The sequence below is a fragment of the Thalassophryne amazonica genome, chromosome 9 (assembly GCF_902500255.1).
Source record: "Thalassophryne amazonica chromosome 9, fThaAma1.1, whole genome shotgun sequence".
NCBI lineage: Eukaryota > Metazoa > Chordata > Actinopteri > Batrachoidiformes > Batrachoididae > Thalassophryne > Thalassophryne amazonica.
Genome location: NC_047111.1, coordinates 7,229,974 through 7,242,723, shown reverse-complemented (window position 1 = coordinate 7,242,723; position 12,750 = coordinate 7,229,974). Strand labels below are relative to the sequence as shown.

The window sequence follows — 12,750 nt, the reverse complement described above, 5'->3', positions numbered from 1 at the left end:
TCTGTGAGGGAGCGTCTGTGCTTTTTGCAGCGTCGTAGATCAGACAGCAGATGATAATGCATGCAGAAGAGACAACTGGATGCAGATTCATACCACTCGCCTTTTGGAGCTTTGCCCTCCTTTTTGTGACTTGCTCACAGTAAGAAGTATACTTACTGTGTCAAGCATTGTTGTGATTTGGCGCTATATAAATAAAATCGATTTGAATTGATTTGATAACTGAGCATCATGTTTCAGGCCCTGCAGCACTTCACCGGCTCGGGGTTTAGCTCAGAGCCAATCGCGCTGGTTTGGAATATGGGAGACTCACAAAGGACACTTTGCCAGAACTTGATGTCTTGTTCAGAGAATGTGCACAACCACGACCACACCACACCACACCATGTGTATAGTCCATGTGGCTACACGGATACACGTCATGTGACAACGAGTCCAGAATACTGACTCCAGAATACTGACATTATGCCTCACCTTATTGCCTATATAGTGGTCCCTCGTTTATCGCGGGAGTTACGTTCTAAAAATAGCCCGCAATAGGCGAAATCCACGAAGTAGTCAGCGTTATTTTTTACAATTATTATAGACGTTTTAAGGCTGTAAAACCCCACTACACACTTTATACACTTTTCTCAAACAGGCATTAACATTTTCTCACTTTTCTCTCGTGTGTAAACACTCTCAAAGTTCAAACCTTAGTAGAAAAATAAGACCAACCTGTTTTCAGGCCCAAACATTTTTTTGAGAAATAAAAATAGAACGTTTTCCTACAAATAATTATGATGGCTTTTAGAACTAACAAATTTAATTTTAACAATCAACCTACAAGGTTGGACACATAACAAATTATTAATAGTGACTCACCAGTATTTCACAGTTCCTCTGATCGTGCCTCTTCGTCCTGGCGCTGCGCCGCTGTCGCGCCTTTTTCCACTGAGTGACACCTCGGTGCAGGTGTCTTTTTCCGAGTGAAGAACACAGTTATGGGTAGTTGTTGGCACAGAACACAATGCGCGTACTCTCCCTTCGCGGTGCTGCGACCGGCCTGCTTGATGAGGACGCAGAATACAATGCGCTGTTAAAAAAAAAAAAAAAACATGCAAAATTGGACTAAAAAAATCTGCGAAACTGTGAGGTTGCGAAAGGTGAACCGCATTATAGCAAGGGACCACTGTACAGGGTGAGCACAAAAACACTCCTTGGTGTCAAATATGTATAATATCAAAAGTCACATGAATAATTTTACCATTTTGGTATCAACAAATGCAGAAACTCATCAAGTTTTTTTCTCTTTTGCAGATTCTTCTTCTTCAGAATTGCAAAATTATTCATGTGACTTTTGATATAAGTATTTGAAACCAAGAAGTGTTTTTGTGTTCACACTGTATATCTTATGGTGGCGTAATATATGTAACAATTACTTTTTTGTTATACATTAAATATAAATTAACTAGACCTCTTGGCAAAATTCTGTTGTACCTGCATTAATCATCTGGAGGTATTCCTCCATTTCAACAACCTTTGGACTCAACAATGACCAACCTCTTGCTTGTAGTAGATATCTGGGCTGCCTTAAAATTTTACATTGACTGAAATAATAATAAGTTTAGGAACAACTGGAGCAAAATTTGGATTTTTGCAAGGCTAGGTTCTTCATTTGGAACCAACGATTTACGGCCCCACAAGCAACTGTACAGTCTGTTATACAAAAATATAAGGAAGGTGGGACCACACTGTTTACAGGCCAAGATTAACAGTCAGCAGTGAACAAGGCTTTATACTGATGATCACAACTAGGAACTGCTGAAGGAGTTCGAGGTATAAGATAGAAATCATTTGCCTTTACCCCAGTGTGCCATCATCATGACCTGAAAGGCCAAACACAAAGTAATTGTACAGTATATAAGTCTGCACGGTCACAGGATTCTTTATATTTTTGTACCATAAACTGTAAAATTGTTCATGGTACCATTATTTTTATGTAAATGGCTCCTATTGAGGAACTTGACTTGTGGAGATCTAAACTTCTTGCACTGGGTGTGCTCTACCTCAGATTTTACACATGAATTTAGCAGCCAACAACTATTTGACTGGTTTCATGTCATCCTGTGCACAGAAAGAAGCAACACTCCCTCTGTGCTCTGAGCTTTTCTGTCTCCTGTTTATATTCTCGGTCTGCCTACATGCGCACATGTAGTGCATGAGATTTCCACACATGCATGTTTCATGCATGTGAGTCCTCCCATATGAAATCGTTACCCCTCCCCACGTTTCTAAGAACACTACTCATCACATAGTTGCTGGATTTTATTTTTCTTTCAAAGTGGTGGACAGCAGCTACTTTCCTGAAATACATCTACAAATCGCATTGTGAGACTAAGAAAGCCTCTGACCAAAAACGTGGGCAGAGTAGAATCCACATACATCAACTTTTTCCACATAGAGAGCCATTAGACCTGTTAAAAAGCTCCAACTGCTGCCATACCTTGTGCTAAATGCGGGGGGGCTTTGAGGAGGAGTGACCAAGGTGGGAAGCTTGGTTTATGTCCAAAAATGTAGCACTAATGCAACACCTAGTGGCTGAAAAATCATATATAGCACCTTTAAAAGTAAGAAGGCCCTGGTTCTTCAGCCCTATTTATTCCAATTAGTCATTAGAAAGCCTTTAAAATTTGTTAAATCCGTGTGTGTGTGTATATATATATATATATATATATATATATATATATATATATATATATATATATATATATATATATATATTAGGGATGTCCCGATCAGGTTTTTTTGGTCCCGATCTGATTCCGAGTCATCTGATTTTGAGTATCTGCCGATACCGAGTCCAATCCGATACTTTAATAAACTGAATGAGCAATGAACAAATGCTAAATATATATATTTTCATTTTAATCACCTTATTTTATTATTTTTCAGTTAAACAGTGCACTTCTCCCTGAGGAAGCTTGAACAATCAAGTATTAATCTACTAGACTTCAAAAATGTACAAATTTATGTTTTTTTCTTTTGTTCAATAAAAAAATAATAATAAAATTTTAAAAAAGACTGGGTTGAACATTGACCGCGTCAGCCTGCCGACAAGTGACAATGCGCACTCCCGTCAGAAGCGTTGCTTTAGCTCAGGTTTTGACGCGGCGCTTCTGACGCCTCTTAAAAGCAACACGTTCTTGATGATTCTTGACGCCTCTGACGCTTCCGACGCGTGAAAGGCCCATTAATCTGCAATAATGAGCTTGAAATAGCGCTGATCAAAATAATGAGGATAAAATCTTTATCGGATTCCTGATTGAGATGCAACATCTGATTTCTATCAAGTCTGAAACCATGTGATCGGGTCGATCACATGATCGGATCGGGACATCCCTAATATATATGTGTGTGGGGGGGGGAGGGGGCACAGTTCCTCTAATCCACTAACCAAAACTAACATTTTCGTTAGCAGATTAACTTTTCGGCTAACTTTGAAAACCATCAGTGGATTAATTAGCTTCCACTAAATTTAGTTCTGCTAATTTTAAGTCCACTGACATTTCTTTGCTGTCATAGTGAGCAAAGCCGAACAGTGAAAAACATTTGTAAAACTTAAAAATCAGACATTAATTCCTGTCTGTTGCGTGTTTTGCAACAGACAGGCTGCTGTAAGGAACTCAGCCCCCTCCCCCAGCAGAAGGGGGCGGGGCCAGCTGCCACTGCTGCTGTAAAAAAAAATTTAATTTACTTTCAACATACAGTGGCAGAAGTGGTAAATCGCAACATCCCTTTCACTCATGGTCTCAACATAACTCTTCACCAAACTAGCTACATTCCTTGAACTATAAAAACACAACAAATCTATAACACTAACAACACTGCTCAACTAACATGTATTACAAGAATAATAATAAAAAAACAAACCCCAAGCTCCCATTATGTGCATTATGATTGACAGTGTGTCTGCTTTAAGGACAGCGTGTACGTGCAGAACTTTACTTTTTTAGTGAAAAAACACTTATTTATGGAGTTAATTTTGTCTCATTAATACCTGTAAATGCACAGAGGTTGATCTCCAAATAGTCCTTGATTTGCACGTGTTTTGTGATCCACAAACACAAATTTCCGATTTGTAACTTGTGTGTTTTTACAAATAGATGTGTATGTGTAAATATGTCATTGTTTCCATTTGTAAAAAAAAAAAAAGGCATTTGGAAAACTGAAAATTCTGTTTGTAAAGTGTGACTCAACATGTTGAACACCTATCACACGTTGAGCAGTATTCACACTCCCATCCAGTAGATGGCAGTGTTCTGTGCATTTTGAAGGCGGGGGTGGTGGTGGTGATGAGAGAAGACTGATTTCCCATAATGCTTTTTGGCACTTGTGTCGGTTTAACGCTCAACCCTTCAGAATTAGCGCATTACTTTAAAAGTGTGATATTTTCACTTTGTAAAAGTTGCTGTTCATTTTGATAAACTGTTCTGAATTAGTCTGTTTATTAATCAAACCATGAGTGAAAGTGCCTTGCATTTGATCTACACTGCCACTGTCTGTAGTATTGTGTAATGTGGTAAGTGTGATGTCTTTGTGGCAGCTGGCAGGGTTCTTAAAAGACAAAAGTGGTGGCTTGTTTGTTTTTGGTTTCTGATCGCTTCAGTGCTTAAACTCAAAACTGGGTTATCAGTCGCTGGCAGTGTGCCGAGTCAGTACTAAAAGTTAGCGATTAGCTGTGACTTCTGCAAAAAATTTTTAGGGGTTTATCAGTTTTGTGTTGTAAAAGTTAACTTTTCAGTTAGCGCATTCGTGGTTATCAAACCTAACTTTTCGGTTAGCTGTGCCCACCACTGTGCGTGTGTGTTTATATGACCTGAGCTGGGTTAAGGTTAGGTCAGGGTGCTCAGTACATTTGTAGGTCTAGTAAATATACATGAAATGCAGTGTTTTCTCCCTGAAATATAATGTTATTTGTCAAGATTTTGTTCTGAAACCATTTGCTCACTCCTGTGCACGAATGGAGAAGACATTGCACGGGGCACATCAACATCAACGTAAACATAGCACACGGCATCTAGTGGCGGTAAAGCAGTACTACCATAAAAGTTGACAACACAGACATGGATGACTCAAAAAAAAGGTAAGTTTTGTCAAACTTAAACATTTATTTATGATTCATGGCATGCGATTTCAGTTTCTAAGCAATAAAGAATAAATCCAGTTTGAAGATGTGTTGCGTTTCATGTTGATGTAAAAGAATTGAAAACATGTTGAATGTGTTAGTTAATGATTGGTTAAAATTTAGTACAATAAATTTATGGTCTTGGAATACTGGAATAGCAGCTTCAGAAGGGAGGTCATGTTTTAGATGGTTAAATGAATTCATCATGTAGTCACTATGAGTTATTAGTATTTGGTATTGTACTCGTGCCATTTCCTGACTCAGTGAAGCTGATAAAAATGGTAAAAACAATAACAGTACAATGTGATAGTTATTCCTGTCGAAAACCACGTCTGATAGGTAAATGCTCAGATTTGATTGCGTACTCAGGCTTCCATTAGCTTGGCAGTTAAATCTGAATGTTTACGCAGCTTTAGCTCTGTCTTCATTGCACCAACAGTCGTATCACCCTCCAGGTGCTACTCAGGTTTTATCTGTCTTGGAATCAGATGCCTTCTTTCATATTAAAGCAGATAACCCGTAAGTTGGAGAGGAAATGGCGTCTCACTAATTTAGAAGATCTTCACTTAGCCTGGAAAAAGAGTCTGTTGCTCTATAAAAAAAAGCCCTCCGTAAAGCTAGGACATCTTTCTACTCATCACTAATTGAAGAAAATAAGAACAACCCCAGGTTTCTTTTCAGCACTGTAGCCAGGCTGACAAAGAGTCAGAGCCCTATTGAGCTGAATATTCCATTAACTTTAACTAGTAATGACTTCATGACTTTCTTTGCTAACAAAATTTTAACTATTAGAGAAAAAATTACTCATAACCATCCCAAAGACGTATCGTTATCTTTGGCTGCTTTCAGTGATGCCGGTATTTGGTTAGACTCTTTCTCTCCGATTGTTCTGAGTTATTTTCATTAGTTACTTCATCCAAACTATCAACATGTTTATTAGACCCCATTCCTACCAGGCTGCTCAAGGAAGCCCTACCATTATTTAATGCTTCGATCTTAAATATGATCAATCTATCTTTGTTAGTTGGCTATGTACCACAGGCTTTTAAGGTGGCAGTAATTAAACCATTACTTAAAAAGCCATCACTTGACCCAGCTATCTTAGCTAATTATAGGCCAATCTCCAACCTTCCTTTTCTCTCAAAAATTCTTGAAAGGGTAGTTGTAAAACAGCTAACTGATCATCTGCAGAGGAATGGTCTATTTGAAGAGTTTCAGTCAGGTTTTAGAATTCATCATAGTACAGAAACAGCATTAGTGAAGGTTACAAATGATCTTCTTATGGCCTCGGACAGTGGACTCATCTCTGTGCTTGTTCTGTTAGACCTCAGTGCTGCTTTTGATACTGTTGACCATAAACGTTTATTACAGAGATTAGAGCATGCCATAGGTATTAAAGGCACTGCGCTGCGGTGGTTTGAATCATATTTGTTTAATAGATTACAATTTGTTCATGTAAATGGGGAATCTTCTTCACAGACTAAAGTTAATTATGGAGTTCCACAAGGTTCTGTGCTAGGACCAATTTTATTTACTTTATACATGCTTCCCTTAGGCAGTATTATTAGACGGTATTGCTTAAATTTTCATTGTTACGCAGATGATACCCAGCTTTATCTATCCATGAAGCCAGAGGACACACACCAATTAGCTAAACTGCAGGATTGTCTTACAGACATAAAGACATGGATGACCTCTAATTTCCTGCTTTTAAACTCAGATAAATCTGAAGTTATTGTACTTGGCCCCACAAATCTTAGAAACATGGTGTCTAACCAGATCCTTACTCTGGATGGCATTACCCTGACCTCTAGTAATACTGTGAGAAATCTTGGAGTCATTTTTGATCAGGATATGTCATTCAAAGCGCATATTAAACAAATATGTAGGACTGCTTTTTTGCATTTACGCAATATCTCTAAAATCAGAAAGGTCTTGTCTCAGAGTGATGCTGAAAAACTAATTCATGCATTTATTTCCTCTAGGCTGGACTATTGTAATTCATTATTATCAGGTTGTCCTAAAAGTTCCCTAAAAAGCCTTCAGTTAATTCAAAATGCTGCAGCTAGAGTACTGACGGGGACTAGAAGGAGAGAGCATATCTCACCCATATTGGCCTCTCTTCATTGGCTTCATGTTAATTCTAGAATAGAATTTAAAATTCTTCTTCTTACTTATAAGGTTTTGAATAATCAGGTCCCATCTTATCTTAGGGACCTCGTAGTACCATATCACCCCAATAGAGCGCTTCGCTCTCAGACTGCAGGCTTACTTGTAGTTCCTAGGGTTTGTAAGAGTAGAATGGGAGGCAGAGCCTTCAGCTTTCAGGCTCCTCTCCTGTGGAACCAGCTCCCAATTCAGATCAGGGAGACAGACACCCTCTCTACTTTTAAGATTAGGCTTAAAACTTTCCTTTTTGCTAAAGCTTATAGTTAGGGCTGGATCAGGTGACCCTAAACCATCCCTTAGTTATGCTGCTATAGACGTAGACTGCTGGGGGGTTCCTATGATGCACTGTTTCTTTCTCTTTTTGCTCTGTATGCACCACTCTGCATTTAATCATTAGTGATCGATCTCTGCTCCCCTCCACAGCATGTGTTTTTCCTGGTTCTCTCCCTCAGCCCCAACCAGTCCCAGCAGAAGACTGCCCCTCCCTGAGCCTGGTTCTGCTGGAGGTTTCTTCCTGTTAAAAGGGAGTTTTTCCTTCCCACTGTAGCCAAGTGCTTGCTCACAGGGGGTCGTTTTGACCGTTGGGGTTTTACATAATTGTTGTATGGCCTTGCCTTGCAATATGGAGCGCCTTGGGGCAGCTGTTTGTTGTGATTTGGCGCTATATAAAAAAAAATTGATTGATTGATTGATTGATTGATTGATATCTTAAGTCTTAATTGCAGACTTTTCCACTTTCTTAATGAGCTTTCAACTGCTAGTGTCCTTTTTGGTTGAAAGTTTTTTGCGTATGAGTAAGAGTTCTGCTCTGACTGTTCACTGTTTACTTACACATACAACCAAAACAGTATGTTAAACCTGTAAATAAGAGATACTAAGCCTGTACGTCAAGGCGGTTTGACGTTTGCTTTAAGCCAAAATGAAATGATACCAGGAGAAAATACACACAGTAAGAAGTGACTGAGTACTTTTTAAGATTTGTGGCAGGTTAGGGTTAAGTTGTGTGTAGTGTAGAGAAGCTTGAATCTTCGACTGGACTGGGTTGCTTGACATGAGGACGTTTTGCTTCTAATCGCAGAAGCTTCCTCAGCTAAATTTCTTGCTCTGGTAGTCTGACTTCTGTCTTGACTCTTGTAGCGAAGAATAACAGAAGCCCACAACAGCTGGAGTATTAAACCTAACCAGACCCCTCCTACCAAGAGGCAGACTGCTATTGGCTAGTGACTAACAGTTGCTCTAATTAGCACCTATTATGCTCTAGTTAGTCCCCTCCTAATGACAGGGCAGCTGTACCTCCTAACGATGGGACTGACGCCTCTCCTGACAACGTGAATGACTCAATAAATTTATTGTTAAGTCACTAGCCGATAGCAGTCTGCCTCTCGGTAGGAGGGGTCTGGTTAGGTTTAAACTCCAGCTTTTGCTGGCTTCTGTTGTTCTTCTTTACAAGAGTCAAGACAGAAGTCAGACTACCAAAGAAAGAAATTTAGCTGAGGAAGCTTATGTGATTAGAAGCAAAATGTCCTTGCGTCAAGCAACCCAGTCCAGTTGAAGATTCAAGCTTCTCTACTATGGAAACCACCTGGACAACTGAGAGCCTTCACAGAAACATTGTGTGTAGTGTCTCTTTTATGACCTGGGTCAGGGTTAGGGGTTTATTTGCAGTTAGGTGGTATGATTGGCAAACTTTGTCAGTCACGTGACATTCTCTGGAAATGGCCTAACTTTCTGGGGAGGTGTCCTCTGTGAGTGTCCCTTTGGAACAGACAGATGTTGGCTCCTCACAAACATCGGACTGACCTCACATTTATATTTCAGCCACATTCACCCTTCAAGGTCAAAAGACGATCTGCCAACAGTAAAAATTTTGGTACGATTACCTGCCTCGACCACTTTATCTCTAAATGAAGTGATGTGTTTCCATTGTAGGTCAGAAACCACCCAAAATGTGCCAAAAATCATATCAACAGTTTAAAAAGACATTTTGTGCACATCGATCCTAAAACTTTAATGGTTCCACTCCAGAGATGTAAAAAAGAATATTCATAGTTGTGCACAAACAAGCCAACAAAGCAGGAAAAAGGTGTGGACAAAAACCGGTTTGATTCACAAGGTGATGTTTAGCGCAAACACTGATGCCAACAGCGACGTGATCCCAGAAAACTACGACCCAAAACCCATCCTGTGGCACACGAGGAGGACGGGGCGTTCAGGGAGGCACTCTGACCCGTGCGAGGGAGTCCCTGCACATTGTGGTTCTCCTCTTTCCTTTTGAGTTCTTTTTTCATTGATTTCCATGCATTGTCTCATGAGTCACTGGCAGGGAAGGGTTTTGTGTCTTTTTCTCTTGCATTTTGTGAATCTAATGATGCACTTATGTTGCCCCACTTTTCCCTTTTCTTCATACCTTACCTACTAAAGGAGGGAATACCACTTTATTGGTAAGTGGAAGTTAACCAGAAGGGAGTTAAACAAGAGTAACCATTAAAAAAAGAAAATGGGTCGCTGTTCACATCTCAGCAATTGTCTTCAGGAAAAAAAAAAAAGAAATAAATCCAGAAACAGAAAATTGAGTTCCAGAACTATTTGTTTTCTGATTCGATTGATTAAATAATTGTGATCTTTATTTTGTTCCTTCCATTTCTGTGATGTTCCGTCAAGTTGTCTTCTCTTTCTGTTTTGTTTCATTTTTTAAACCATTACTACAAATCTGAAGAAGTCCTCTTTTTCTACTCTACAAACTCTGTAACTGTACTTTCTACCTCTGCTCTTCAACTTCCTTGGTTCACACTTTATTTTTATTTTATTTTCCTTTTCTCCCTCTTCCTAGATTTTTTTTTGTTTGTTTTTGCTATTTTAATTTCTTCAACTCATTTATGGTTTTGCATGCCAAGTATTGCATGCGCTGCACCATAGAGGACTATCTATAAGCTATATGGACAAAACCTAGATCTTTTCTCTTTTAGATGTTTAACTTTCATTTGGAAAGTACACCGTAGCACCCGATCACTGGTTGGAAAACACTCTAATGCTCCTTTTGCTTTTTCTTTGTTCTTTTTTGTCCCTCCCTATGTTGGTCATCATTTTTCTGCAGAAGCTCCATCTGCCTGCTGCTGCTGCCTCTGTGAGTTTCCAGTCCACTCTGCTGAGAGAGCACAAGCTCCACAGCGCCCCCAGCAGGAGCCAGGTGGAACAGCCCGGTGCAGCAGGAAAGGCTGTGAGCGCAGATGGCAGGAACACAGCTGTAGGGAGCGCCATGAGCCAGACAGGGAGGCCAGGGAGTCAGAGGGGCCCAACTAAGAGCTCCCAGTCCCCCGCCAAGAGCAGTGACTCAACCCACTCCCAGCACAACCACGCCCACAGAGGGAGGAGCTCACGGCGGCAGAAAAAGTAAGCCTTCCGTACAGTCATAGAACTGACGGTCATTTAACATTTGCTGACTTTGCCAACTTGTTACACTGACAATCACCCAGAGCAAAAGGCGGCCACTCTTCAAAGCGGCACCATCGGCCCGCTCGGGGTCAGGCTCACCACCGGAGCCCGTCCGCGTCTCCGGGACGCCACTCACACACCTCAGCCAGGAAAAAAGCAGAGTGTCGAAGCCGGCAGAACCTCCGGCAGCGCAGCAGCTCCTGGAGCAGCGGGCACTCGTCGTCGCGCTCCGCCTCCAGAGACAGAGGCCTCAGCAAGACCAAGTCCCCACACGCCAGAGACAACAACTCCAGGTGAAGAGTCCCTTCTGCTTTGTGTTTGTGCCATGTTCTGTTGGTGCTGTGCTGACGGAGGCTGTGTGTCACGCAGGGAGAGGGACAGCCTGAACCGCTCCGATCCAGAAAGCCGAGCTCGCCGCCGTTCACGCAGCTACTCGCCGATTCGCAAAAGGAGAAGAGATTCTCCCAGCTTCATGGAAGCTCGCAGGATCACCAGGTATCACCTCCTCCACTCTTTGAGCTGTTTAGAATGTGTATGCATGGCTTTTTCCTCAGCGCAACAAAAGAATCACGCTGTGACTTCATGTTTGTGGCGGGTTTATTCGCCTCTTCTGTGACGCTCCCACAAAGTTAAAGATCACAACAACAGATTTCAGTTATGACAACAAAGAGGACAAAATGAGGAAAGTTCATTCCTGTTGTAATTCTGACCCCGGTGAAATAATCAAATCAAATCAATTTTATTTATATAGTGCCAAATCACAGCAAACAGTCGCCCCAAGGTGCTTTAAATTGTAAGTCAAAAGCCATACAATAATTACAGAAAAACCCCATCGGTCAAAACGACCCCCTGTGAGCAAGCACTTGGCGACAGTGGGAAGGAAAAACTCCCTTTTAACAGGAAGAAACCTCCAGCAGAACCAGGCTCAGGGAGGGGCAGTCTTCTGCTGGGACTGGTTGGGGCTGAGGGAGAGAACCAGGAAAAAGACATGCTGTGGAGGGGAGCAGAGATCAATCACCAATGATTAAATACAGAGTGGTGCATACAGAGCAAAAACAGGTGAATAAAAAGAAACACTCAGTGCATCATGGGAACCCCACAGCAGTCTAAGTCTATAGCAGCATAACTAAGGGATGGTTCAGGGTCACCTGATCCAGCCCTAACTATAAGCTTTAGCAAAAAGGAAAGTTTTAAGCCTAATCTTAATAGTAGAGATGGTGTCTGTCTCCCTGATCCGAATTGGGAGCTGGTTCCACAGGAGAGGAGCCTGAAAGCTGAAGGCTCTGCTTTAATGTGTACTTAAAAAAATAGACTCACTTTTTTACACATCAAATCAAAATAAAAAACGATTCAGTATGACTTGTACAGAAATTATGCTCAATAATTTCAAAGTCCTTCCAAAGTCCTTCCAAAGACCTTCGGCCACGTGTCTCAGACACTCGAGTGAAGAGAGGGGCAGAGCTGTCGACTGATCGCCACCTGGTGGTGAGTTGGATCCGCTGGGAGGGTAGGAAGCCGGTAAGACCTGGCAGGCCCAAATGTATCGTGAGGGTCTGCTGGGAACGACTGGCGGAACCCTCTGTCAGCGAGGTCTTCAACTCGCACCTCCGGGAGAGCTTCTCCCAGATCCCAGGGGAGGTTGGAGACATGGAGTCCGAGTGGACCATGTTCTCCACCTCCATTGTCGATGCGGCTGCTCGTAGCTGTGGTCACAAGGTCTCTGGTGCCTGTCGCGGCGGCAATCCCCAAACCCGGTGGTGGACACCGGAAGTAAGGGATGCCATCAAGCTGAAGAAGGAGTCCTACTTATCTTTGTTGGTAGGTGGGACCCCAGAGGCAGCTGACAGGTACCAGCAGGCCAAGCGTGCCGCAGCCCGTGCAGTCGCAGAGGCTGGTCTGGGAGGAGTTCGGGGAGGCTATGGAGGAGGACTATCGGTCGGCCTTGAAGAGATTCTGGCAAACCGTCCGACGCCTCAGGAGGCGGA

At 41.8% G+C, this 12,750-nt stretch overlaps 1 protein-coding gene across 1 annotated transcript in view; it reads left to right on the top strand.

Moving 5' to 3' along the window:
• The window catches only part of srrm3 (serine/arginine repetitive matrix 3), a 304,377-nt gene that overhangs the window by 279,117 nt on the left and 12,510 nt on the right, over positions 1–12,750 (top strand). The window contains exons 11-13 of the mRNA XM_034177539.1: positions 10,428–10,723; positions 10,807–11,058; positions 11,135–11,260. Of these exons, the coding sequence (XP_034033430.1) occupies positions 10,428–10,723; positions 10,807–11,058; positions 11,135–11,260 (674 nt within the window). The remainder of the gene's footprint in view (positions 1–10,427; positions 10,724–10,806; positions 11,059–11,134; positions 11,261–12,750) is intronic.